This window comes from Rhea americana, unplaced genomic scaffold (assembly GCF_003343005.1).
Source record: "Rhea americana isolate MKP2758 unplaced genomic scaffold, rheAme1 scaffold_187, whole genome shotgun sequence".
Classification (NCBI taxonomy): domain Eukaryota; kingdom Metazoa; phylum Chordata; class Aves; order Rheiformes; family Rheidae; genus Rhea; species Rhea americana.
Window position 1 is genome coordinate 945138 of NW_028186005.1, and position 25423 is coordinate 970560.

At 41.0% G+C, this 25423-nt stretch overlaps 1 protein-coding gene and 1 long non-coding RNA gene across 2 annotated transcripts in view; both read right to left on the reverse strand.

Annotated features, from left to right (window-relative positions):
* Positions 1 to 17579, reverse strand: part of LOC146597390 (uncharacterized) — a 118162-nt gene extending 100583 nt beyond the window's left edge. The window contains exons 1-2 of the long non-coding RNA XR_014895513.1: positions 17457 to 17579; positions 17262 to 17350 (exon numbers count right to left, since the gene is read on the reverse strand). This is a non-coding gene — a long non-coding RNA (uncharacterized LOC146597390). The remainder of the gene's footprint in view (positions 1 to 17261; positions 17351 to 17456) is intronic.
* A 1712-nt stretch (positions 17580 to 19291) lies between these two features.
* MRPL23 (mitochondrial ribosomal protein L23) overlaps positions 19292 to 25423 on the reverse strand; it is an 11041-nt gene continuing 4909 nt past the window's right edge. The window contains exon 5 of the mRNA XM_085302160.1: positions 19292 to 19646. Coding sequence (XP_085158286.1) covers positions 19482 to 19646 — 165 coding nt within the window. The 3' untranslated portion in view covers positions 19292 to 19481. The remainder of the gene's footprint in view (positions 19647 to 25423) is intronic.

Consider the following 25423-nt stretch of genomic DNA (forward strand, 5'->3'; position numbering starts at 1 on the left):
AAGTAGCTAATGCAGACTGTTTAAAAAAAAAAAAAAAAAAAAAAAAAAAAAAAAAAAACCCACAAAAAACAAAAACAAAACAACAAACTTCCACTAAATTTTTTTAAGTTTTTAAAAAACAGACACCAAATGCAAGAAAAACATAAAGTGACAACAAAGTGAATTAACAGAAATAGGGTAAAGAAACTCATTCTTAAGGTTTGCAGATCAACCCTGGATYTTCTCAGCCATGGTAAATTCATGTATATTTTAATGATTTGGTTCTCTTTTGTGTTCAGAACAACCTGCCTCTGTCAGGGAAGTCTATTCTACACTTCCCTACCACTAAAATGAGACATGGATGAGGCTGGCCAGTATTCTTGTACAATAAACAGCCTTAAGTAGTTTTCATGAGTTTTGTTTCCAGTYAAAAATCACACCTTCTACCCCTTAACTCCATCGCTTGTCCACACAGTCAAACTGCAGACCACTGATTCATTGGGAAGAAAGATTTTAATGGAAAAGAAGGAATTTCTCTCTCCTGTGTATAACAACAGGCTCTCCTATATCACCTGCTCAAGGCCATTTGGGCCATCTGACACCTTGTGCACCTTTTTCCAGCCTGAAGAGTCCTAACATCTTTCAGTCCTTTTCAATCACTAAGTTTCTCCCAGGAGAAGTGCTGACCTTCTGCACAGCAAATAGAAGCCTGCAGACAATAGGGTTACTTYCCCTATCGAGCTTTCATCTCGAGATCGTAGTTTTCTCAAACATTGATCAAAAATTACTGATCTAGTTCCTCTCCCCCACATCCTTACACCCCTCGAACAATTTCATCCTTCTGATCATGCTGGTCAACTTTCTCAAACTTTATAACTCTGCTATTAGTTACTCTTTTCAGTCTCATTGTATTCTCTTCCCACACCCCCAGACTCCCCCAGTCCCACAGACTAATTCATTTTGAAAGGGAAATTATCTAGTGCTCAAAGCATGGTCAACTCAGACTAGGTTGCTTGGGACCTTGTCCAGTTGAATTTTGCACATCCCCATGGAGAGAGATCCGACAACCTCTCTGGACCTCTATTCATTTGTTCCATTCTCCTCAATGTCTTTTTTTCCCTCCCCCCCCATAATATCTATTTGAAATTACCTTTCTTGCAACTTGTCTGTTAACATCCATCCTATTGCTGTGCAGCACTGAAAGAGAGACTGGTTCTACAGCCTCCACAACAATTTCAAACTAAATAGAAGATAAAAGTTGAATTTCATCTAGGAAATAAGAGCAGTTCCTTCTATATCTGTATTTTTCATTACTCTCAGCAAGGAGAAGTTGAAGGCTAGAAGGAAAATGGAAAAKGATCCTGAATAAAACCTCAGTGAATAAAAACTGGGAGTCTTCTCATTACGATTAAATCCAGGAAACGGACAGATGTCAYAGTAAGAGAAGGTTTAGAGATGCAATTCCTTAGCGGCCTAAGGCAAAAAATCTCCCAGAAATATCATTTGGTACTCAAAGAATACTTGGCATAAGTTGGATATATAATAGTGTAATTTTTCACAAGTAATAAACGATTAAGTCATGCTTGAAGTGTAAAATTCAATTCGACTTTAATTGTTGAGGCGTCAGTAAAATTCTTATTATGATTTTACAGGTCACCGAGGAAATCAGATCCAATTCTCAAGTAACACTGAATAGGAAAGAAAACGCGAATATCGCATGCATGGTAATTTAGTTGGTGAAGACTGGGCTAATTTGTGTGTTACCACACTACGAGTTGAAACGAACAAATGAGGTAAGACAGACAGGACTTGACTTTACCTGAAGCAGAGATGACTGTTCTTTAACGATCTCATGGGCACAAGCTGCAGTGCTACTGCAAGTGAGGGCTTAACAGCTCTTGCCTGGCCTACACTATGCTGTGGAATAAATCTTTCAGAGGAGCTGAGGCATGCTGAGCTAGCTCTGCAAGGCTTTTAGCAAAAGTATTATCAGCTAGCTTTCTGGCTGTGGCAGCAGCAGCAGCTTCAGTATAGTCTAAGGCTGCTGGCATTTGTACTTTTTTTTTTTCCAATATATATAAAAAAAGACACGCCTGCACTGGACTCGATACACAAAATGCATATTTAGTACCATGACAAGCTAGCTCTCCACGATAACACTGTCGATCAATAAGCAGATCATAACTAAGCAAGCATAAAACGATCAAGGTGGTCCTCCAATGCACAGAGCCAGAACTCCAGCAACTGCAGCCAAGGGAAAGATACAGTAATTAGACCATAATGTACTCTCTGGATTGTTTTATTGAGATTAGGAAATAATATTTCTACTTGAAAATAAGGAGCTGGAACACAAAGACACAACCACAGGTATGACATCATTGGTAACCCCCAGAACATGTGTGTTAAAGGAAGACAAGGTTCAACTATTTTTCATTTTTTCTGCTGCTTAAGGCAATAATTCATCCTTTAACTCTGGCTGAAGACAACACAATTTTTATGGGACTCACAAATCAAGCACTGTATGTTTTAAGTCTGACAGGAGTATTTTTTTTAATACGATTTTGACTTTGATTAAATATTTTTATTTTACAAAGGAAAGTAAAGAGAACTATCATATTTGCAGAAAAACTAAGAGGTAGCTATATCAAGTCCTACAATAATATTTTACTGGTATGCACTTTTTTTTGTACATGTTGCAAAAATAGTTGAAGAAAACAAAAAAAGAAAAAGAAACCAGAGAAATGTGCTGTAAGCCATAGAAAACAGGAGAAAAATGATGCTACAGAAAATACAAGTCAGAGGAAATATTTGGACAGCCAGAGAAATGTCATCATACAGTAATGGCATCAGTCTACAACTGTCTGTAGCACTGTTATACCAGTAGGTGTAACAGTGACCCAGTTAGGCCAAATGACGTTAGGAAACCATACCTTGGATAGGCCCCATTAAAAACACAGAGGTTTAAGTTGCACAGGCCTACTTCGGAGTTCTTGAGAATCCAAGTAGTCACACAAACTTTCCTTCGGCTCTAGGTGACTTTGAACAACTTGCGATAGAAGGGTTAAAACAAAACTAAGATTTACAGAATGGAAGACAGAAGCAAACAAAAGTCTCCAGGAATAACAGAGGTCTAAACAAGGCTTTCCTGAATATCTTCCCATTCATGCAAAACAAGATGTCAGGCCTGTTCTATGGCTTGTTTAGTCCAGTTATATCAGTTTGTCTAATAAAAAAATCCCACTTCTCCCCAGAAATCTTGCCTAGGAAAAAGGTAGACAACCTCACCACAGCTATTTTTGAAACACTTACGAAGTCTCCAGTAACCTCAGGCTAACTGCGGTRCAGCTAACTGAGAAGTAACATATTCCGAATAAAAACACTCTCTTTCTGGAAATAGCTCCCCCTCAGCGCGCACACACACAAAATACAAAAACCACCAGCTTGCAAATTTTAAGGCCTGAGCTTTTGAGAAGGGTCCAGACTATGGCTAGCCTCTGGACTAGTCAGTAAAAAGCACCCTGCTAAAGCAGTCAGAAGTCAGCCAGCCCAGAACAAACTATAAGGCAAACAGACAGCGCTCAGACACTACAGACATGATAGAAAACCCAAAATATGCCATAGAGAAAGGCATAGAGGCTGAGGGGCACAGGGAACACTAAGCCAGAGGGCACCAAAACAATACCTGAAGCAGCCAAGAGGTGGGAAAGACGAGACATCCGCAGAACAGCATGTGGCTTTGGAAAGCGTCTGCATGTGTACAGTTTGGACAAGGTGGACAAGAGCTCCACCAAAAGCGGACCTTAAGCAGAAGATGAATGCCTGTCAGCCTGAAAAACAAACTAGGAAACCGGTACTTTTTTCTAGTGTTGCTGCGCAAAGATGCCCAATCCAAGGAGGTACTAAGAACCATGGGACTAGAATAGAGCGACCGCAGACAAAAGAAGAAAATGAAAAGTTCTGGTAACACTCACYAAGGAAGGAGATGAACTATATTGGTTGTAGCAACCCCGCAGGACAAAGACCCCGTTATTAGTTAACACTATTTCAAATCCTTGATTTACCAGTGGAGAGCTTTGAAATTAATTTGTGCTGTGGCTTAGTCTTGAGTGAGTTGGAAAGAAACTCTTTGCTATTAATATATCCTAAGACACTACATTAGGAGGTTGAATTGTCCACAGGAAAATTCAGTGAGTGACAGATTAAAATTTTTCCCTTTACGGTAAGTAAGTGCATAATCCTGATAGCAGTAGTAATACTGGTCCATGATTATCTGTAGCAYATAGAGTCCAGATAGAAAGGCATGACAGAGAATATAAGTAGTCTGTTTTGCATATAGATCCAAATTGCATTATTACATGCACTTTACTTGAAAGAATCTTTACTTTGAAGACGACACCGCAAAATATTCTCCTAGCAGGAAAGACAAAATCTGCTGGGCATTTTCCTCTGGTTATTCCTTCTTTCCCATCATGTGTACCTGCAGTTATCATGGCAGAATTCTTAGGATGTGCTGACAGTGATGTATATCAGGAGGGTTATAGCCCAAAGACTTACTTTGACAGAAGCTAGCCTCTGTGTTGGAGCTGTCTTGTCCTGTTCCACATACTGAAGAAGCTGCACATATTCAGCTTATTCACTTGACAAATTAAAATCTATGAATTTGGCACTAAAACAGGTATTAAAATACCAGATGCATCAGAGTTAAGACCAGAACTCAGCTTTTTTTCAAATCTGTCTCACACATCRAGAACCTATTATGATATACCAGGTTCCAGAATGCCTTTCTCCTCCCACCATACATCTCATCTGCTGCATCCAAAGTACCTTAAAGAATCAATCAAGCAGATCACTGCTCCCCTTCTATGCTTGGTCATACAAAGAAGCAATAGTTAAAGTAATGCAGCAATGCACTGAAACAATTACGCAACTTCTTCACCTACCCCAAGAGACCTTCCTAGTAAAACAGAACTAACTGAAGACTTTGAAGACAGAAAGGCATGCAAGAACACAACATTTCTTACCCAACCTTTCTCCTGGGATCAGAGAGCACAGTTGTGAAACATATCAGAATTCTGTTTTCCTCTTTCCTTTCCTAAGTTTGTGTCTGAGGGTTTAATTTTTATTGGAATAGTGTTGCAAACAAGAAAGCTAGGAGCTTCAGGAAATGTCTGTATCACTGATCCTTCACGAGTGAGTCCAAACATTCTTCAGACGGTTTTTGGAAAGTATCTGAAGCAAAGGGAGTCTCTCTAACTCTGATGTGGACGTGGTTAAAAGCTGTAAGAAGCTCTCTAGGCTGGAATGGCACCTAGAGGCTTAACATATTTACATTAATCAGGATTCAATCAAAGGCTTATTGGCACTCCAGTTCTATGTGCCTGCATTACAAATAGCAGTGGAGACTTCTGGGGAGGTTTAGCCAAGGCTTTAGCACAACTTGCAGCTACAGTACAAAAATACATAAACCATATAAGGTTACATACTTCATTAAATGTTAGCAATATGCTTAAAACTAGAACTATGGCATGCACTTTATATACAGTTTTGATTGTCTATAATCCATGTCAACACAGCTGTGCTACAGACCTCCTAAGTCACAGCTAGCAAGTCCATCTGCTTTACTGAACTCTGTCTAGTTTTCAAATAATGGCAATTTCTTTAACATTTTATGATTCCTGACTGTGAAAACTGCCTCTTGCGTGAGCCAGTGTCAAAATCTGACTAATGTTGCAAACTGTGTGGTGCAATGTTATTTTGTTGGCAGTTAGAGAAACATAAAAATGTTAAGACACTTTGCAAAAGTTTCAGAAAGGAGTCACTGAATAAATCTATTAATCTCAAGTAGCACGTACTTCATTACATCAGCATTTTTCAAGGAATGTTCCTATTGTCAATGAAAATTAGCTCCAAGAATTTGAAAGCATGAGGACTTAACAAGGGAATCAAAATCCCGGAATTATGGTTTTTGTGTCAAGCATTCTATAAAATACCAGACTTCTGAAAAGCTGGCTCTTCCGCTTTACAAACACAAGCCTTTACTACTCCAATAAGACCGAAGGAAGTAATCTTTACAGGAATATTTTTGACAGCTCTCAGCTACAGAAATGTCATCACGCCCATCTATTTTGCTCTGTTATTATATCCACTGAAACTTCACTGGAAAAGGACGAACAAAACAACCTTCCATCATTAGTAACAGGAYTAGATTTGGCACCTTGACTCCCATGCTGGGATCCCCACATATTATACAACAATAAGTGTTTCTAATGATGGTGAGTTATTTTATATTTTCCTCAACAGTAGCCACTACTGAAATTATTAAGGAATTTAACTATACAAAAACTTTGAAGAGCTGATGGTACGCTGCTTGAGCAAAAGGAACACAAACATCAAATTCTTAAAGTAATTTTCCTTGACTCTGTGACTCAAAAGCACACTAACCAACTTTCCCCCCCAACTTCATTCAAACATTATTATTTGCATTTAGAACAAATCCAGCAATTCCCAAATTAAATCTAGTTTTCTCAAGGTTAAAGAGAAGCTTTAACTGCACATTGCATAGAARCAGGTTGCAACTTGCCCTATAGAAAAGTCAGCATTTCCCTATAACAACAAGAACTTTAAATAGTTTGGTTGCATATGTCAAGAGGTCATGTTAACTGTCACCTCTTAAAAACACCCTTTATTTTATAAGCCAGACAACAGATCTAACCTACTTGCAGACTTAGCAATGGTTGCAGACATTTGCACTGACTGAAACACAGGTAGAAAGACAGTGTTGTAGGCGTGATCTTGGAGATACTCTGCTGCACTAGTTGCTGAATGCTGTTGTGATTTCAATCCGCTCCTTACAGGAACCTAGTCTAGACATTTATACCTTCAACAGACATCACCTTAGTTATTATTTCAAGCAAAGTGATTAATATCTGGCTAGCTCACTGCTCAACTGAGAGAATCACAGGAAGTGATGTGAGTCAGCAGCTAAGGCTATCGCTCGTCAGCAGATGCTGAGTCTCAGACCAGTGCATTGCACATTGTGGACACAAACACCCCCCTTCCAATGCCATGCACATAGCAGGCTGATCATTAGTAAAAAGATCTTTCTTCTTGCCAAGAATTAACCTTCAGGGTGACCTACGTTCTCCTCTTGGTGCGAAGGCCAAGGCAAAGCCAAGCTTGGGGGAAGGGAGGGATACACAGCGACCATCAGCCGTACAGTGTTTTTTGGAAGACAGTATTTTAGAGTCATCTCTCTGCCCCGTATTTCCAATCCTTGCTGGGACTAACCTTATGCTCTGAGCAGGAGAGCAGAGGCAGTTACTCACGCTGCCATCCCAGTACAGYTGTCAGGTGTGACAATACAGCCCTTAGCCATGTCAGTGCTGTCGCAGTCTGATAGCTTAGCTGAAGACACAAAGAGCCAAATGAGACCATTAAAAAAGGATAATTCAGGGAAGAAATGATTTAAATGTCTACTTATTTTCAGCTCTGCTCTTCTACTCTTCCCCCTACTCCCTTTCCTCCCACGAGGATAAAACAATCTATAAATTTATCTCACACTAACACATCGGAAACCCATGGCAAGTGTCTCCTCATCAGCCAGGGAGTCCTGCACAATTATCACTGTGCAAGGGAAAGCATCAAGCACCCAACTCTATTGCAAGCCATAAAGCTGCCTGACCAGAAGGGTTCTGCAGTTCTCAGAAAAACAATGTACGTTGAGTAACTGGAAAGACCTTGACCTGGATGTAACGGCCCAGTGGTACTGCTCAGCCTGGGATCAGAGAGAGGCAGGGGCAGCGCTCCAAGACGACTATGTTGCAAGCCAAGATACACACAGAAACTTGGGACCTGTTTTAATTATTGTTTCATTTCTCTCACTGCTCAGGAACATGTAACAAGCTGAAATGTGTGTTGTGCCTGTAAACATTTACTTTCTTTTGCTCTTGTGCAATACTATGTCTCATTCGCTTGGATGGTGCTTGGAACACAGGAACAGCCATAAGACATCGGCCGAGTGGCCATGTCCTTAACGGTCCATCTTCGACAGTGACCAGCACAAGCTGCTTCAGAGGAAGTTACTAGAAACCTCACACCAGGCAGCTGTGGATTGGGTGGCCTCAGAGGGAAAGTTCTCCCTTCTGCCACGCAATCTGTGTTTGACTCACACCCTAAAAGTCAGGGAAGTCTGCCTGTCCATCTTACAGATTTTCTTTTCCCCCTTCTTAGTTTGTGCACTCAGGGTGGTTTTTTTTTTATTCAAACATTTCCCATTTCCTTTAGATGGGGAGTAACTCAGTGTTACACAGGTTAACTGTGCCCTATGCTCCAAACCTTCTACAATCAGACACACGTGGCCCACAGCTGCCCCAAAACTAATGGCACACTGACACAGAAATCAAGTCAGCCTCCGCCTGCTCCCAGGTCTCTTTGCCAGGCCAGATCACAGAAGCAYGCTGACCCTTTATATCCTCAGCCAGTGAGCACAATGCATTTGGGGATCCTGCTCCTCTCACTCACAAGACCAGTTGTTTCTGAACAGAGAGAGAATCACCATCGACAGCTTGTGATCTTCTCCAGGCCTTCAGCACACAAATTATCTTGCAATTTGGCAAACCTCACCCGCTACACAAGAGGACAGCCGAGGCCACAGCAAAGAGCTGACTAGAGAGGGAGCGCATGGGCCTCCCCCACCCCTCCGGCAAGGCCGTCTGCTTCGCACTGGAAAGAAGGGAACCTTTGCCCCCTCTTCTCAGTCAGGAGGAGCATCTGCAGGACTGAAACCAATCAAAACCAGCTGTCCAGAAACGGGGGGCGGGGATGCTGATTATTATGACTAGGAAAAACGCTATTAAAAAAAATAAAGAAAAGGGAAAAACTGATCCCATATGGGAGGCAAATGAAATACAAATGCAGAACAGGCCATTACGCAGTGTCTGTTGTAAGGCTGCTGCTTTAGGGGCTAAACTCATATGTCAAAATGCAGTGCCCCTGGGACCTCTGGAGACACCCCTCTCCTCTGCTGCTGGGTTAGTGCTACCTTGGAGCATCCTGGGCTGTGACCAGCACTGGGGCTGTTGGTTAGACATACTCTACAAACTGACCAAAACCGTATTTGACTCCTCTGCAGACAGGCACAGAGAATAACCTCAGTCTGCCAAACCCAGTCATTCCGCTAGGGCTCTTCTGCTTCAGCCAGTTATTCCAGGCAATTTCACTGCTGGCCCCAGCTCCTTTTGAGATGAGTTACTGCCCTCCTCCTCTCCCACAAGGTCTCCCACATAGCTGCCCTTTCATCATTCCCCTTCTCACTATGCACTTTCCCTCCTTCAGGGGATCATCTCCATCACCAGCTCCAACTGCCTACCCAACATGTGCCCTTCAAGCTGTTCCTGAGCTCCAGCCAAGACCCTGCAGCCAGGCTCTCTGAGGCAAACTTTCTCCAGTAACAAAGAGGCTTTAGGGAGGCAGTCAGTGAGCATGGTCTAAGGTCATCTCCCTTCCACACTCCTAGGAGGGAAGGAAATGCCCACCTGGTACCAGGCACATTCCCAGACTCACTTACCGTGCCCCTTGACTAATGGGGCTGAGAACCAGCTCACCCTTCCTTCCTGTTCCTCAGCTGTTTCTTCCATTGCTCTTGAAGCACAAGGACAGTCAGTGCAATGAGCGCTCCTTTCTTTGGTGGCTGTGACCATCCACAGAAAGAAAAACGGAAGGATGCCAACATGATTTCCTACGCCCGTGGGCTGTGCTCCCCAAAGACAGAAGACTCAGGATCTCAAGAGACAGACGGTTAAAGGGTGGCTCAGTCTGCCCTGCTTTTGTGGTTCTGTCAAAGGCTCACTTTTTTTGTTTGTTGTTGTTGTTGTTTTTAAAGAGAGCTCTGTCCATATGCAGGTATCCATATGTATTTAAAAGACAAATAATTTCTTGCCTATAAAGTAGAAAAAAAGATATAAAAATCCAAATTTCTGGCTGAAACCACAGACAGAGGAAAGAATCCCTTAAAAAAAATCTGTAAGAAACTCTTCATTTTTAAGCCAGTCTCAGGTTTTTGATTCCAATTCAGCTGTGGTAAAAGCCCGGCATCTGCTAACACGAAAGCAGAAGCCACTACAGCTATTCAGATGTAGTGCTCTATAGACATTCTCCAGTTTGGCTTCTTCACTCACCCTTTGCCAGGACCTGGAAAACTCATACCTCCTTTCTGAGCACCAAAGCACTTTTCTCCAGCAGCTCAGTTTTGGGAAGGAACAGGAAGAGAGAGGGCCCTGAGGACACTACACTCCTCAATACTAGAACGTACCACAACATACGCAGGGCCACAGCCAAATACATTAGGATGCAGGACTTCCAGATCCTAGTCAAGAGTCTTCATAATTCCCCCCCACAGGCCAAGAAAAACAAAGCAAGCAAAAAACAAATAACTACGGGCAGGCAGGAGTATTCATCCCTTACTACAATGGCCTTAAGCAGTCAGAGAGGTAGGGCTGATAAATATTTAATTACTTGTGCAATAATGGCCTCTGGTTCCAGCATTCCTTGGCAGCCAGCAAGAGACTGGGGCAGTCAAGAACCTGTTCTGCTCTTCTCACCACAGGCTTCAAACCAATACAAAGGCCCCTCACCCAGCTGGTCACCAAGTGTCAAGAAACAATCCACATAGAGGTTGCTTATAGCCATTAAAGCAGCAAAAAGAAAATTCAATGAGTAGCTTTTTTACTGAGTTGTTGTTACCGAACTGCATGTCTCCACAGCTAAGGTGTGCAAAGCTCCTGCACTACTTTTTGCAGATAGTTCAAATGTGATGAAAGAGCAAACTAGAAAACTCAACTAGAGTTGAGTGAGTATCAACTTCAATATGYTGGTATTATGAGTAGTGAGTACATCATAGTCAACAAAAGAGGAAAGGGAGGGGGCACTTTTCACTAAGGATTCCCTAAGTGCATTATAGCTAGGGCAAAYAGATGAGAGGGGAAAAGAAAAAGATGATCATCCCTAGATAATTTCTATGAGACAAAAACAAGGCAGAAATAGAGATTAAGAGAGATGACCCAAGCTTAGCTGAAAACAAAGCTTGGAAGTGAACTTCACTCTCATGATTCCTTAGCCACAGAATTAGCTTTTCTCTCAGTGGAAATAAAGAAGTTCACAACTGATAGCTGTAGAACGCAGAAGGTGCTCTACTTCCCCACAGCATCTAACAAACAACCAGCTATCTTATTGCAGGTGAGACAGCTCTTCTAAAAAACTCATCATACCCAACCTGCCTTCTTTTCCATGTTGGCTAGGATTCTGCAATATGACAGAGGCTGATCCAGAAGTCAGGACAAGAAACCTTGCAACAGATAGCTCAGAGTCTAGTTTCCTTCCCAAGAAAGTAGTCTCTTCCCATCCCTACCTCTGTYTGCAAGATTCAGTTTATGCCTTGACCCACATGGCACTGACAGCTTCTCAGAACTCTTATACTTTTATTACCATTAGCCCTCTGATATCTTGGTTAGCCACAGGAACAGCTAGAAGTGTGTTTGAATCCAGCAAAGTTCTTGGCCCTGATATCTTATGGCAATGAATTGCACAATACTAACCTAACTCCATGTTGAGTGAAAATATTTTTTCTGTCTTTTTCTATATTACTCTCTTTTTGGTTCACTGACAGTCCCCACTTGCATACACTGTAAAGGGAGATACTTCTGGACAGCCTATCTCTAATCACATTCCCTCTCATTCCTCCCTCCTCAAGCATGAACAATTACAGGCTTTTCAACTCTTTTTTTTTTTTTTTTTTTTTAATCAAAGGCCTTTTTTGTTTCCTTAACAACACTCCCAGCTGGTTTCTGAACTCCTCCTCCTTTTGGAGACAGAGCAGCCAAAACAACATGGTGCGTCTCAGTATTCAAGGGATCCTTTACAGAACAGAAAGATGTCTCAGCATTGCTGAGTAGTTTTCCTCTTGGTTAGAATAGGAAATATGGAGATAAAAGCAACCAGCTCCCTGTGCCAATCTAAATTTTTCTGTTCTGCTATGCACTGGGGCTGTTTCAAACAATAGACTACTGCTAGAAAATAGCTGCTTTGAACACAAAGCGCACAAGCTGACATTACAGGCAGGCCCATCAGTTTCCATCATCTCTCATAAGCCAAAAAGGATGAGAAATCTACAAACAGCAGAACACTGCACTGCTCTAAAGTCCATTACGGCTGAATTATCCATCACACTCATCAGCCATTCCTTTGACATTCCTCACGTTATGGTAAGCTGTCTTCTACATAACCATTCAACCCAACAGTTGTGCCTGTTTGTTAATCTAAAGACAGATACCTCCCTTGTACAGTACCCTTAGTTTTCTCCCCATGTTTCTTTTCTGAGAATTCTTGTATTGTAAGATATGAGGAAGATCCAGCTGGACAATACCACCTCATCTACTGAGATGCCAGGTGAAATTAAGTAAGAGTAGTGCACATCTCCACTCCCTCTCCATTAGCTGGATCTTCAGCTGGATCACAATCGCTGCTAAGCCCAGCTGGGGAAACTAAGGCATTCAGAAGTTACCTAAACCATCCACAGCAACAAAATTCAGCAAGCTGCCATATAGCTTTGGAAAAGTCCCCTCTAAAAACTGAAATCCCTGGAATGACAGGCTGYATTTGGCTTGTCTGCAAGAGGATCTTACAGGCACAGAGAGAAATGAAATCACCTCAGACTTCAGGGCCAGTTGATTCAGCAGGGTTACTGGGGAGGTGGTAGGACAGAGCAGCACCGCTACACATCTCGTTTCAAAGCAAACCACCAGGAGAGGTCCTGCAGTCCAGGAGGGGGCTCTGCAGAGTTAGATAACCACTCAGTCTCCATACCAAGTCCAGGAGCTCCTCAGGCCTCCTGATGCTCACCCTGTTGAGATTTGCCTGATCAACCCTTAACAGCAGGACCAATCCACTCCCTTTCAAGTCCACAACACAGCTACATCTGCAAAAGGAGCAGCAACATCAGGCCCAACATGCRCTGGGCAAAGCAGCAAGAGAAACAGCGCACAAACTCTTTCAGTTCTGTTTCAAAAGGCTGGGAAAGTTCCTCCCCTTCTCTTCCCTAAGCCCCTTCCATAAAAGCTTCGCATGCAGAGCAGTGTCTCCTGGGTTCCTCATTCTCTTGAGTAAAGTAAACAGACCTCCCGTGCAGCGACAAATGAACAAACAAACAAACAGAGGGGAAAGAAAAAAAAATCCCCACTGCCAACTTGGAGATTTTCTTTTGGTATGTTTAATTTTTCAAAAAAATAAAAATGTGCAAGCTATGCCCCCAGGGTGACCCTGCACAAAGCTTTCTGGCAGCTCTGTCATTCCGCAGTACCCCCTCGCATCACCGCATCTACCCCATCTTCTCCCGTGCTCTTCCCCTGTCACATTCGCGCACATACAGAGCCCTATGAATCCTGGCACCCAGACGGCTTTTTCTTTTTCAAGCTTGCCAAAACAAGCTAAGCTCCTAAATCCCTTTTAGAATCTGGCCTTGTGTGGAAATCTGTTTGCCTCCATCCTATGTTTATTTTCTTTTGTTTTCAGGTTTGTTAGCCCAAGGGCAAATGTTGTTCCTAGCTTTTTTTTTGGAGGGGGGAGGGGGGAATATTTATCTTTCAATCAAGTGTTCCTCCTTACAGGGATAAACAGGATGTTTAGAGACTCCGGGTATGACAACCAGTCTTTGACAGCTGTTGTGACACACCACACTGGGTTTGCCATGTGTGCAAGCACTGGCACAACTCAGCCTGCAGCAGTCTCTATTGGTGGAGATTGACTATATGACCTAGGAGGCCTTCTGCAGCTCTAAATTTCCAGCACATACTCATGGCAAAAGCAGCACATGATCCAGAATGATTCCCTAGTTTCTTCCTCCATTTTTGAGGATAACAGTTACTCATGCCACGGATATTCCTTTCTAGTCTCCTCATTTCACTTCTCTAGCTGCACCCTTGCTTGCTACACCAAGCACAAATTGTGCTCTGCCTCACGGAAATCTTTCTTTCTCAGGTATATACAGAGACAACAGTTAAGATGCTTCTAAATCACACTGACTCAACACAGTGAGTTTCCCAAGCCTTTCTTTAGGAAAGGAAGTTTTCCAAGCCTTGAATCATTATCATTGGTCTTGTCCAACTCCTAACCATGAACCTGGGACAATGAAACATAGAAAGCATTAGCTAATGGCCAGATCTCAAGTAAGACCTATCTACCTAGAACACTTGATGGTCTCAAGATGCTTTATAAAGTACCAAGGACCACAAAGAAAAATTCAGTGCCTAATTCTGGGCTCCGCAATCTTCTACAAATGCAGTGTCGCATCTCTTACTTCTTGTTTTGAATCTATTTGATAATTAAAAATTCTAATTAATTTCCATTCATAGCATTTTCATACAGCTGAAGGCAGGAAAGGACAAGAGACTGATAATTATGTTTTGTAATAAGACCAATTAGTTTTGCATCAGGATCTAATTACTATCCTCTCAGGCTATGGGTATAAATTATTATAGGGTATCTTCTGAATTCTGCAAGTTGGGTGTGTCAGCAACAGCAGCACACACTTTGATAAGCCAYACTATACACAAAGAGCTACATTTTGTCTAAACAACCATAAATCACTCTGAAAGGAATGGCTTAACTGAGATGTCATCTTAGCTACTCTAAAACCTTCTGCATTTAAAGAAAATAATATTTACAAAAATTACCTCTCCTTTTTACAAACATATGATTCCTAAACAGCAACACTCAGTTTTCCCTATTACAACCACTTGAAGCAATTCACAGGTCAGATGACAACATTTTGCTGACTTTCACGCTGCTTGGGCCCAGCCTATTCACGAAAATTCGCTTCACCCTGCCACGCTTGTCAAGTTTAAGCCTTGAAATCCATTCCAGGTAACGTTCAACCACAGGCTTCTGGCCTACGCACAGAACCTACGGCATGAAATTTTATGATGTGTGTCATTCAGGAGGTCAGAAGGGATTATCACAGTGTTCCTTTTTAGCCATGGTACCTATGAGCCTTGGCATATAAGTCACCCTGGAAAGCCATTCTCAAACAACTATTTTAAATTGGACTCTGAGCAGTCCTTTAACTCTCCTTCAAAAGAAAGCAGTACTGTCAAGATAACAGCTTTACAGCTTGCAGTGCTTCTAGCAAAAATAGTGCTTGCTTTGTATACCTCTCCTGGTTTCACATGCGAAGCAAGCATCCTCTATCCAACCCTTACCACTCTCTGGAAGTCATTCCACAAACACCCCACAGCTGAAGAAGCAATTGTCTATCCTACAGTCCRAAAATTGAAATATGGAAAATGATTTTCCTGGAAAAAAAACTCTGATATAATTGGAGTGAAATTATAATTTCCCAGCCATGAACAGAGTTTCCACAGCAAGACCACCTTGGATAAAGTAAGCAAAACTTTCCCACTGTTTCATTCATTCAGAAGTGCTAGTGCTACTCAGCAATGGATCAGATCATTGAATGCCTCTTTCTGTCACAAGATGCGTAATTCAGAAGTCCCAGTAGGGGAGAAAAGCATCAGCAGCTCTGGATTACCCATTATTAGACACATTCAGTCATGGAAGAGAGCCATTTACCCTCCATGTGACTTGACTTTCCTGTGCAGAGAGCAGGAATATTTTCTAACTGGATTAGAAAATGCCTCCTTTGGGATTCATCAAAGCAGCACAAGGGAGTATTTACTTCTTTCCCATCATTTAGTCCATTTAGCCTTTTCTCTTCTCTTGATCATCAAGTAATATAGAAAAGAGGGAACGATGCACAGSACAATAAAGTTAGCCATTGATCTGCAGGAGATATTTACTAACATCTTTGACATAGGGAGGCTTATACAGAGAAGATGAAGCTACTGCAGCTTTGTGACTAACCACTTGTCAGCTGAGCTGCACTATACACCTTCCTACTTCAAAGTAACTGTGAAGACGAGCACAATCATCGTTTGAGGTCATGTAGCATAGCTCAGGTGATAAGTGCTTTGAAGACACAGTAAATTTGTAATCTGCACACTCCCATACATTCTTGTRAGAGCCACTTCAACCAATAACAAACCTATCATTAACTTCCAACCAAGCAGAAGCTACAGCACAAAACTTATTTCGAATYTGCAGTGTTAGGAGAGCCACTTCACAGAGCCACTTGACACTCTTTGCTATTCAGTTTGGTTTGTTTTAAAAAATAGTAAATGAAAGCAAACAAAAAAGCAATCGCAGGTTCTCTCTGAAGTGTACTGGTATTACTGAGACACTGTCCACCGTAGCTGGATGCACGTCTCCACCAGAGTGGCCTACATAATCAACTGCACATCCACTGGCTCTTCCAGCACATTACTCTCTTTTGGAGGTCGTACACATTCAGAGGAGAATGAAACTGTTCCACATCTCYGCCGCACATCAGGGAAGCCAGCAGCTGCACAGCTGTGCATGCCAAGCACAGGACATGGTTTTTCCTGCCACATCCCTCACAAAGAACATCAGCCTCTTCAACCAAGTCATTACTTTGCTCCTTGGAGAAGTTATTCACATATACGTCCAAATTCTTGGCCTGCAGGTAAGGCTGCTGATACAGCCAAGGACAGCTCAACACAGCAGGGTTAGATGCAACCTCACAGGGCCTASTGATCCTTTGTATCACACAAAAACTGCAGGATGTGCTGGAATGAGCACAATTTAGTTAAGAGAACTATATAATTCTGAGTGCTTGTCCTAGCTTCAACACTCATTTGCTGTACTTCTGTGGTACATGATACAAATTTTGCCTTCCTATTCAAATATTATCTCCATTACTTTCCAGCTTACCTATACAGTTTAGGGGGTAGAATTTGTGAAGTATTGTATCATATTAAGCATCCAAAGCCATTGGCACTTCCTCAGAAACACTGGCCAGCAGTGGACTAGGAAGAATTTAACATTTTTTTTTTAATATAATTTCAATGCCAATTGGGCATTAAAGCAAAATAATGGTGGGCTGGGGCTTGGAATTTTCATTTTTTAAATCTTACGTTAATTTCACAAGAATACTATTTGAGATAGTAACAAGTTCTCTCTCTTAAGTAGCTTGAGTATCTGCCAGAATTTGGTCACTGCAGCTTCATATAGATATGGGTATACTCATCTCTATTTTTTCCCTTTTGTACCATTCCAGACAGAAACTTGCCTTGAATATGAGCTAGAAATTAATCATTCATGGAGAAATCACAGAATAGCAAAACATAGTAGACCTGCCCTGGGCTTTTGGTACTCACTCAGCCCAGAACATATTTGGGACTGCAAATAAACTCCTCTCAGCATGGGTCGTCAATGCCAGTACAGGAGCTGGTGACTCCAACCTCTCCTAAGGACCACAACAGGGAAGGCAGAAAGGCTGATGGTTAATATATCTCCTTCTGTTACACCTAATACATACAATACTGCCTCACTTATCCAGAACTATCACATACCTGTCTGCTTGCTTGCTTAAGGCTGACCAACCAATTAAGATGATATATGGCAGCACTAGATGAATTCTTTTAATTTATCTTCACCGTGGAGAGATGGAGTTACCTAAATTGGAGGCCAGTACAAAAGAGAGTGAAGAAAAAATAGCAAATTCCATAACATTATACTACAGGAGCAAAGCCCCAGTCCCAGTATGGATTGACTCYATACCCAGCCCCAACATGGATCAACTTCACATTGAGCCGGCTGCTTGAGAGACAGTCCCCTTAAAAGTGCACTGTATACTCCAGAGAGGAAACTCTTAGCTAGACAAATTCGGTCTTCCTACTTTAAAATTGCAGGACAGTTCCTAGTTTAACCTTAAGTTTCACGTGTCAGTACAAAACTCTGGAAGTGTTGGCTTTGCAGACATGCCAAACATAAAAACTGTTTTCAGTGAACTCAGTATTTTTCCACAACTACTATTGTAGCTCTGTCAGCAGCATAGGAGTAGCAAATCCTCCCTTATCTCCCTCCTCTCTGAGAGCATCTCTCTGTTTAAGCACTGGCTGACTTACACAGATCATCTGCACGATCCCTCTTGGAAGCCGGACAAAGAGTGGGGTGGGAAAGTCACTAGACTTGTAAGCAACAAATCACAGAAGGAGATGGACTGTCGTGCAGAGGGGAAGTAGCAGGAGGAAAGAGGCAACTAATGAGCAGAAAAGGGTGCCTAAAATCCTCCTTAGATTGCTTCTCTGGGGAACAGCTGTTTCCTTGCAAATATCTTGCTAGCCGTCCAAACAAGAAGTTCAGATACAGAACAATAAAGGAGAGCACCCGGGTAGAAGTGTTCAAAGCAAGAGTTCCCTCACTACCCTGTCAATTGCTCCAGTGGCAGAATTCAAAAGCCAGGGAAACTTTAACTGTGCATTTAACCCCACATGTGCTGGCATCATAGCTCATGGCCCCCAAAACGTATCCTTTTCTTTACCTGTGATAAAGCCCTTCCTAGCCCTCACTTTTTCCACTGTTTCTGACACACTAGCAGAGCATATTACTTCAAAAGTGGAAAGAGAAATAACCCTCAGCAAAATGAGGAGAAACAGCAGCAGACTCAGGCAAATGAAAAACCTGAATACAGCAGCCCTCAAGGCCTAGAAAAGTTCTACCACTGCAATGACATCAGCAACCTAAAAGTGGAGGGAGTTACACCAGAAAAAGTAAAAAGAGTCTTTTCACTAGTCCTGAGCACAAAACAGTCCACACTAGCAGAAGSATTTTTATGCCAATACAACTTTGTCTACACAGGACACTTGCCAGCACTGCAAGGTAGCTGCGGGCAGGGGGAGGAATACTATCACAGCTATGCCAGTAAACGTTCCTACAGCAGGCTAGCCACCTGCATTGCACAACAGCAAGTAGAAACAGTACACCACATTTGTCCATTCTTTGAAGCTTTTCTGAATCAAGCTCACATATGCATGGCTGCAAGCCTATCCAATAGGCCCCATGTCCAGGATGCCATACAACCATTAACAAAGGAGTGAAATCAGATCAAACATACATCCCTAAGGAAAGTGGGTCACTTTGGAAGTAAGGCAATTCACAAAATAGTAGGACATCATACCCGACAATAAGTGAATCTATGTTCTGAGCCTACAACCTAGTTTTCTACAACTTCCTGTCCACCTCCAGTTGTCCTATCTTGTCTTTTATACACTATAATGTCTCCTACTTTACTCAAATGACCTACAGAAGCAGGAAAAGGATAAACAAAATGACAACTCTCACAGTCAAAAACAACAACAAGCAATTCCACATTTTAGAAACAGTCCACAGGAAAGATCTGATGGAGTCAGATTTATTTTACCTTTTTATTTCTTTTGGGCCATTTTGTTGTAGTCGTGCACAAATTGCCAGTTAAAAAGACATGCTAACAAGGGCTGATGAAAAATAAACCCTTGGTCATTACAAGAAGAGGAGAGTGCAAATTCTGCTGATTAAAATCCCTCTGAGCCTAAAAAAAAAGCAGCTGGCTTGTTGCATCAAAGTCCAAACCAATCAGGGACTCCGCCTCGTCTGGGGTCACCTCTCTGCCTCTGTGCCTCTTTCTCGAGATACTTTTTCTTGAAGTCATCAAAAGAGCGAGCTTCTGGGGTTTGTTCTTTTTCRGGAAATAGGTTGGGAAACTGAAAGGTTTGTCCTTGGCCCTAAAGAGAAAACAAATGGTCAAACACATATCCAAGCTTTTCTGCAGTAGCTATGATGCATACTATTAAAACTACAATGAAAGACCACCCTGAAGTTTCAGCTGGTGCAAAACGTTACATATCTCTCACTTCCTCAGATCTCTTCTCCCTCTCCCCCCTAATATCCTAACTTTAAGCCTCTTCCTTTCTGTGCATAAATTAAGACACTGGCATCACTCTTTAAAGAACAAACATGAATGATCAGGATACGAACACTTGTTACAATATTAACCTTGAGCCAGCCTGAGATGTTGTACTGTAAATAAGTGATTCTGTTAAAGTAACGCCATCAGGGAAATGCATGGTGTTTGCTGGGGAGGGGAAACGCTGGTTACATTAATACTTACAACATGGGTAGTGGTTATAGTTGTTTAGATCTCATTTAAGTGTGAGAGAGACTATAGTTCAGTCCTAGCAGCTATTATAGGGGGTAACGTGGGAATACAGAATAACAGGTATCAGAGGTCTGATATCAACAGGAATAAAAAGCTAGAGTGTAGAACAATTACAGTGGAAACAATCTGTCTAATACATCAGTGATAAGATTAAAGTGATTACATCTGCATCAGTCATTCCATCTATCAGACAAGTCATTTCAGTATATCATCATCATCAGGTCTATGTCTCCCACTTGGAAAATAAACATTTACTCAGTCTCTGTTTTTTGCCTAACAGCAGGAAACCATTATTCTGTGAAAATATTCTATCCCATTAACATTAGCTTCGTACTTTTCAAGTGGCGTTTGCACTGAGCACAACTTCATTAAACTCAGCAGCATCAGCCCTTCCACTTCTTTCCATTCAGTATGCAACTTTGCATAATAAAACACTTAATTGTTAGGAACCACTTAATAACTATTCTCCAAAATACTTTAAAAAAACCTTAGCGTACATGAACTTCAGCAGAATACTACACACGGAGATCTCAGCAAAAGCATTTAATGGCCTCAGACAGAAAGTTTTTGCAAATCATCCATTCTTTATTCCTGTGCTATAAATATAACCAAACCAGAGGCCTAGTTATGAAATGGTTGCACAAGAAGATCAAATGAGCCTTCCACAACATGACTATCTACAGCATATTTTGGAACAAGAAATGTGACATAATTAAATCTGAAGAAACTGTCACCATGTCCTTGACCCAGCTGAATGTGTGTTACAATTCATTCAGCCATATATGTTCAAGGTGGTAATTTACAGGTGTGAAAGCATTCAAATCTTAAGCATATACTTTGGAAAGAAAACACATGACGCAGATCCCAGTTGAGCTTATCCAGACTAGAATCTAGGAAATATCAACTCATACACAGAAATGCTCCAGTTGTTTTTGTAGTGCATACTTCTTGGGGGTTTCCTAAGAGCCTGACCATACTACAAAAACAACAAGGGAGCTGCTGTGTACATTGCTCTTTCCTAGATTCTAGCCTGGATAAGCTCAACTGGAACAAATCATGGTTTTCCTTTCCACAGTGTATACTCTAGGGTTTAAATTCTTTTATGCTTTTAAATTACTAACAAGTATGCTTACTATAGCTGCCCTGTGACAGTTAAAGCATAGTTGCATGTTGAGGCACTGAACCAGGTCTTATTAATGTCCTTGAACAGTCCCAAAGCTGTAGCCTACTGAAACTTCCAGTAGTAGGAAGCAAGCACCCTTGAAGCCAAGGGCTGTCCAAGACTTTAGCATTTGAATGCATTTGGAAAATAATTTTTTTTACATTACAAAAAATTACTGTTTTAACTGCACTGCAAGCAGGTCGCTCAGCCCAATGGTAACTATAGTACAGGCAAGCCCAATTCTAAGCACTCATCTACTCTGGAAAGGAAGCCATTTTAGTTGAGAAATCAGAAAACACTTTAAGCTAACATGGTAGACACACCACCTATGCTCCAAGTTTGAGAACTATTTATACTGGTAATAGTGAAGGAAGTGGATGTTCCTCTTATGCAGCACTTCCACTCAGATATGTTTCCAGCACCAATGAACTTCCCTTTTTGTGTGAATTTCCTTCATTCCCATATGAATGAAGGAAAGCTATCCCTAAAGCATACAAAGAACATCCACGGTAATTCACCGAGCATTGCAAAACAGTTTTTATTAAAAGAAAAAAAAGAAAAAAAAAATGCACAGAGTCCATAGTGAAACTGGATGAATCTTTCAGCTGTTTATCAAAATGCTCACAGTTCCTATTTCAAGGCTGACGAAAGTCAAATATTGAGCCGAAAATGTCAATTTGTATCTGGAGTCTTTTAATAAGTAAAAATCAGCACAGACACATTGGCTCTTTCCAGATCTTGTTTTGTGAAGAAATTCTGATTTTGGCTGGYCGCCAGACATGATTTGAAACAGCCAAGACATTACACCCTGAGAACTGAAGGTTGATAAATCTTAAGTAACAATACTATGCAGTAATACTGCACTGTAAAACTTCAGAGTGATGAAAACTGTATGAAAAATAGCTGTTGTGCATGCTCAGTAGCTAGTTTTCAAAAGAAGCCTGTATCTTGGGTATTTCAAAATTTCAAAAATACCAAGAGGCATCAACTTACATAAAGGGCTGAGAGTCTATTCAGGCATATTTACATTCAGTAAATATGATGCCAGAGGCTACCAAAGTTCTAGTTAACATGTTACCTTCTCAAAAAAATGTCTACCATAGGAATGGATGGATCATCACTCCTTTGTGTAGTGCTGTTCAGAATATTATACCTTTTTCCTTTGTAAAAGTTTTCCCTTCTATAAAATATCCATTTAACAACCACACAAAAAATGCATCCTTAGAATGAAATCCTAATTGGGATAGAGYGAACAACTATATTTGTAACGAGCTCAACAGGAGGAGGGTTTTATTTAGTTTCTAGAGTGCTAGAACATGAACTGTTAGCATATTGAACCAGAAAGCAAAAATGTGGCTTATTCCTAAGCCTGATATTGTTCACTGTGTTACACTTTGATAGCCATTTAACCATGGTCTTCTAATTTTGAGGATAGCAAATTGAAATGGGCTCTAAAAACGCTAAGGTTTGACCTTATTTTAGAACTTTCAGCAGCACAATTACCCTCGTCAGGAGAACAAATACAGAGAGAGAAGATAAGAACATCCTTCTACCTGACACAGTACTGTCAAAAAAAGGAAAAAAAAAACTCTCTAGAAAAGGCAAAGTTATTGCTAAAGAAATCATTTTGCTTGTATAATCTAATCTATCTTGGAACTAGATTCTGCACTGCCAGCAAAAGAACTTTTCCACGCATGTGAGATGGTATACTGACAAATTCTGGAGTTTTTCAGGACAAGCTCTAGCATCAATCCTTTTGTATYTGAACAGCCCTCGTGACGCCTTAAAGAATAAATAAAAAGGAAAGAAGCAAACTATGGAGAAGTTGTTACAAAGGTATTTTACGGTTGGCATAAAAATAAAGGCAATGTGATGATTTTAATGCAATGCTGTCCTGGACTTAGGATCTTCCCAGACACTCCTTTTTTTGCTACAAACTCTAAGGTTATGTACAAGCGAGATGCATGCAGACTACAGAAAAGGGCACCACTTCTACGCCTGCCCACATCCAATCCTTGTTTAAGCGTTATCCAAAGGTAAAATTCATTTATATACTAGGTCTTATGAAGATTCGTTTCTTAAATACTAACATTCTTTAACATGGAAAGTGACCTAAGCACCAAGCAAATATTTTCAGCTTACATTTCAAGTTTTTTTGGTTATTTAGGGTGAAGACACACCTTTTTCTCAGAGTCTACAGAAGGAGTTACCACATCAAGTGGTACAAATTGCCTCCATTCATTTTAATAGGAGGTTAAGTGACCATAATTAGGCCTATGAAGTCAAGTGTTAACCTTTCCACTGCTAAGCCTCATGTCAGAAAATTGCAAGAAGGATTATCCAGCACAAACGCACTTATACTCTTCTGACCTTTGCATCCCTTTAAAAGTTTAGGAATGGAAGGTCAGCACAGATATTATTGTGTAGGAATGACGCAGCAAACACTGGTCATGTAAACAACTGTGAGGTCTTCTGATTATTTAGATAATTGAAGCACTTACTACTGTCCTTCAGAATTAGGAGAAAAGTGATGTTTATAGTGTCATTAACCAAAAAATGTTGGACTCCCAACAGTGTGGGATTTGGTCCAGCAGTAGCAGCAAATACAGCTAAGTTTAATAATCCAATGCATTTGAACAATTCTCCTACTATCTCTGTGGTAATAGCTGATGTTAAAATAACAAGTATGGCAAAACAGCATAGAAAGCAACTTTAAAATCCACGTGGTAATGCCACAGCATACAGAGAATCTAATTTTCCTGAATTCATTAGATGCAAGATGAAAGTTGCTGTCACATCTAATGTGTAAACGGGTTAATTACAATGAACGTACACGACACTAGCCAGGGATTGAGGAGAAAGCATTTGCAAAAATGCTCCCGCTTGTGCCGTCATTCATGCAGCTAAATAGGTGTTAGTCCTAACGCTGACAAGGTCAGACTCCTTTTTACAGCCATCTCTATTAGATTTCTCAAAACAGGAATAATTAAAAATAGGACTGGATTCCAGAGGCTTGTCTACACTTGGGCTCCCACGAGTGCTAACACCTGTTGAGCTAAACCAGTGAGAACAGTGAAAGAGGAGGAGGGGATGTTGTTGTTTTTTTTTAATTTCCCTGATGTTGATGCAACTGTAAAGTTTCCCACTGGCTTTTTTTATAACAGTAGGGGATAATTATAACTATCAGAGTAAAGAGAAAGGTTACTGCATGACATTCATTTAAGCTGCCTGACAAAGATACATCGCTTAGATTTTAATTAAGAAAATAAAATAAAACACTCAAAAAAAAAAAAAAGGCATTTGAAAGCAATGGCTATGAGTCTGTAACTTAAACCTTTCTCACCACATTCCAGAAAAGGAAAAAAGGTAGGCATGATCTGGAATGGCAAGATATTGTTGATCCACAGCCTTCTATGATTTGAGGGTTTTTTTTTTTTTTTTTAATGTGAAAATATTATGTTTGGACTGATCATTTATTTGTCCAGTTACAGCCTGAGAATAAAGTAAACAGCTCTGAATCTCCAAGAAATAGTATTTGGAAAAGAAAGGACAACAATTCTTACATGTGGAACAGCTGGGGCACTAATCTGACACTTAAGGGTACACTGACTATGACTTCATACATCTTTCACCTTCAAGACACTTGTAGTAAGWTAACAGACATATATGTTGCATGGGGACACATAAGATAATGTTTTATGAAGCAGGCAAGCATAATTAGTCATGAGAATATACTCAACTTCATTCAGGTAAACCACAGCAGAGCTGCTGGCAACTCACTCAAGGGAAGAGCAATACTTCCACCTAGTGGGAAACGGGAAGATGAACCCAAGAGCTTCCAAAAACAAGTACTTATTTTTCCAGTCATAAGCAGTTTTAACTTGAAACTGGATTAATGAGAGAAAACACAGCTGGTAAAAACGGTGGGAAAGCCCAGTCACTCTTATTCATGGCAGATGCAAAATAATTCTCATGAAAATAGGGATTTTACAGCGGTTACCAAAGACTTCCCTAAATTAGGCAGATATTAACAATGGACTGTATGGGGCCTGTGCTGGCCGGAATCAAACCATGAACAAGAATGAAGGCAAAACCTTCAGTTTCAGCACTGACACTGGGTTTCTGGCCTCATTCACTGTTTAAAGTCGGCATGAACACATAATTGTGAGCTCAGTGTGTTG